General features: G+C 61.5%; 1 protein-coding gene across 1 annotated transcript; it reads left to right on the forward strand.

The window, feature by feature from the left end:
- The first annotated feature begins 803 nt into the window (after positions 1-803).
- Positions 804-2,489, forward strand: LOC139002958 (C2 calcium-dependent domain-containing protein 4A-like). Its single transcript, XM_070404269.1, has 2 exons — positions 804-887; positions 1,091-2,489. The coding sequence occupies exon 2, from the start codon at positions 1,131-1,133 to the stop codon at positions 2,220-2,222; it is 1,092 nt and encodes a 363-aa protein (XP_070260370.1). The 5' UTR covers positions 804-887; positions 1,091-1,130; the 3' UTR covers positions 2,223-2,489.
- The last annotated feature ends 358 nt before the right edge of the window (positions 2,490-2,847 follow it).

Genomic DNA, 2,847 nt, shown 5'->3' on the forward strand with positions numbered 1-2,847 from the left:
AATCTAGGTTTTCTGTAAGATGCTTTCTAACTGGATACCCCCCTGCTGGAGCAGAGAGAAAACGGCTAGCTTTCGCGCGCACGCGCGCGCGCGCGCGCGCACACACACACACACACACACACACACATCAAGTGTTATGTTTAGGGTATGAGCCAGAAGCCCCCTCTTTTGTGACAGTCAAGATGACAGGCAGAGCCTGTAGTCATTGAGAAAATTTTGCATACACTAATTCACCCACTTCGCCAGTATTTATGCATTGTCTGAGCCAGGCTCTTAAGGAAGTGATCATCCAGCAGAGGGAGACACATAAATAACTAATACAGGAATCCCATAGAAACCATATTGGTCTATTCATGGCAGGTGCAGGGGGGTGGGGGGAGCACTAAAATAGAAATCCCTGGGGCATGTAAGTCACGTTCAGGGTGACACAATTGAGCTCTTCGCAAAAGGAATTTCCTGTTTCCTCATCCTGTTTCACCTTCTCCATGAGGCCGCCTTCGTTTTCAGCTGCCAATTGTCCCTTGGCAGGACTGTGCGGCGCCCTCTTTTCACCTATGGGCCTGAGTGAGGGGCTCGGGGAACGCAGAACGGATGCAGTTCCCAGAGCTGACCAGAGGGTGCCAGTTCCCGCCACAGCTTCGCTCACACCCCGGCACCCGCTGCAGGGCCGCTCTGCGTCTCCGGGAAGGGGTAGCCTAAAAGGCGGGCTGTCCAGGGCCGCCAGGAGTTGGGCTCCCAGCCAGGGGGCGGGACTCAGGCTACCGGTTTAAGAGAGGAGCGCCACTGCCCTGGCCACAGTGCTGAAGCTGGCGGCTCAGCCAGGACCTGGAGGCAGCGGACACTGAACTTGCAGCTCTTGCCCCAGAGTGACTGAGGAATAAGAAAAGGTCTGATTTCTATGTGGTCGTTAATTTAGTTAGTGCCAATGAATGGAGGGCGGGGCTGGGTTGTGGGTGCGCGAGAGCTCCGCTCAGACCGGCCATGGTGGTAGGCGCGTTGGTTGGTACCCTCCGAGGGTCCGGGGGAGGGGGTCCAGCCATGTCTCCAGGGACCCCAGGTGCCCAAACTCAGCGTCTTCTCTCTCCTGCAGGAGCGCTTCTTCCCACCACTCGCAGCCACAGACTCGGAGAATGCGGCTCCTCGGGAAACTCCGCGCCTCGGCCGCGGGCAGCGCAGCTTCGGAGCCGGCCTTCTCCAACGTGCTCACCCCGGGCCGGATCCCCGAGTTCTGCATCCCGCCGCGGCTGTCCGCGCCCTGCGCGCCCGACTCCCCGCCGCCGGCCGCCGCTGTGCCCCGGCGGTGCGCGGCCGAGCCCGATCTGTGGCCCCGCGGAGCAGACGACGGCGCGGGGCGCACGGACTGGGACCCGCGCTCGCAGGCCGCGCTCTCGCTGCCTCACCTGCCCCGCGCGCGCACCGCCTACGGCTTCTGCGCGCTGCTCGAGAGCCCGCACACCCGCCGCAAGGAGTCGCTCTTCCTTGGGGGCCCCGGGGCCGCCGCGCTCCTGCAGCCGCCCGTGCTCCGCCCGCGGGCCCACACCTACGGCGGCGGAGGAGACCTGCCCCTCGGATTCCCTAGTGGAGCCTCCGGCCCCGCGACCCCCGGAGACACCCTCCCGCCCCGGAACACGCTGGCCCTGCGGCCCCGCGGCCACCGCCTCCTGCGCGCCCCCGAAGGGCTGCTGAGCCGCGCGCTGCAGGCCCGGAGGAGTCGCGGCCTGGCCCGCGCCCGCTCGGTGTCCAGCGAGGACGAGGAACGCTGCGCCAGCTCGGGGTCCCCAGCCCGGACCTGCTCCGCGTCCCCCCCGTCGGACGCCGGCCCGCGGCCCGAGCTCCTGGAGGCCGAGGGCACCGTGGCTCTGGGTCGCGCCGGCGGCGCCCTGCGCCTGGCCGCCGAGTACAGTCCGGCCAGCGGGCGCCTCCGCCTCCGGCTGCTCCGCCCCGAGGGCCCGGCCGGAGGAGCCTCCGATCCCTGCGTCGTGGGCTGCCGCGTCAGCCTGGTCCTGCCGCCGCCCGGCAAGACGCGCCAGCAGCGCAGCGCCGTGGTCCGGCGGAGCCGCAAGGCCGTCTTCGACCAGGACTTCTGCTTCGACGGGCTGTCGGAGGACGAGGTGCGCCGCCTGGCCGTGCGCGTCAAGGCGGAGGACAAGGGCCGCGGCCTGAAGCGGGGCCGCCTGCTGGGCCAGGGCGAGCTGCTGCTGGGCTCCCTGCTGCTGCTCTGAGGGCGCCCGGGCCCCAGGCCCTGCCCGCGGGCGCTTTCTGCCCGCTGGGGACTCTAGGACACTTGACAGCCGTTTTGTACAAAATAAATATTATTTATTGTTTTTTCTATTTATGATCTTGCTTTTTTTCCCTTAGATGTTTGCTTTTGTCATTTTTTATTGGTAGGGAAGTAAAAAATAACACCCTCCTCTGTTCACAACATCCAACCCCCTTTTCCAGGCTGGAAGAGAGACAAACGAATTACACCACACCTGCATTGCTTTTTTTCTCCCTGCTTTATATCAATGCCAAATGGTCTGTGTGTTTAAAAATAAAAGGTACTCCTTCAGAACCATGCCCAACGCTAAGATTCATTTGTAGTTTTGCATATTTGTTGTGACATAGGTTCATATCTTCACTCACGGACACACACGCACTAGAGCAACAGACCTATGATAATTTTACCTTATTGGGAAAAGAATTCCTTTCCAATTAAAATCAAGATTCTTTTTTAAAAAATATATTTTATTGATATTTTACACAGAGGAAGGGAGAGGGATAGAGAGTTAGAAACATCGATGAGAGAGAAACATCGATCAGCTGCCTCCTGCACACTCCCCACTGGGCATGTGCGCGCAACCAAGG

This window comes from Myotis yumanensis, unplaced genomic scaffold, assembly GCF_028538775.1.
Source record: "Myotis yumanensis isolate MYYU_CA2020_CCGP unplaced genomic scaffold, mMyoYum1.0.hap1 SCAF_1, whole genome shotgun sequence".
In the NCBI taxonomy this organism is placed as follows: domain Eukaryota; kingdom Metazoa; phylum Chordata; class Mammalia; order Chiroptera; family Vespertilionidae; genus Myotis; species Myotis yumanensis.

What these genes read in the sequence shown, in the direction of transcription:
- LOC139002958 (XM_070404269.1), top strand. Translation starts at nt 1,131, where the DNA reads ATGCGGCTCCTCGGGAAACTCCGCGCCTCGGCCGCGGGCAGCGCAGCT.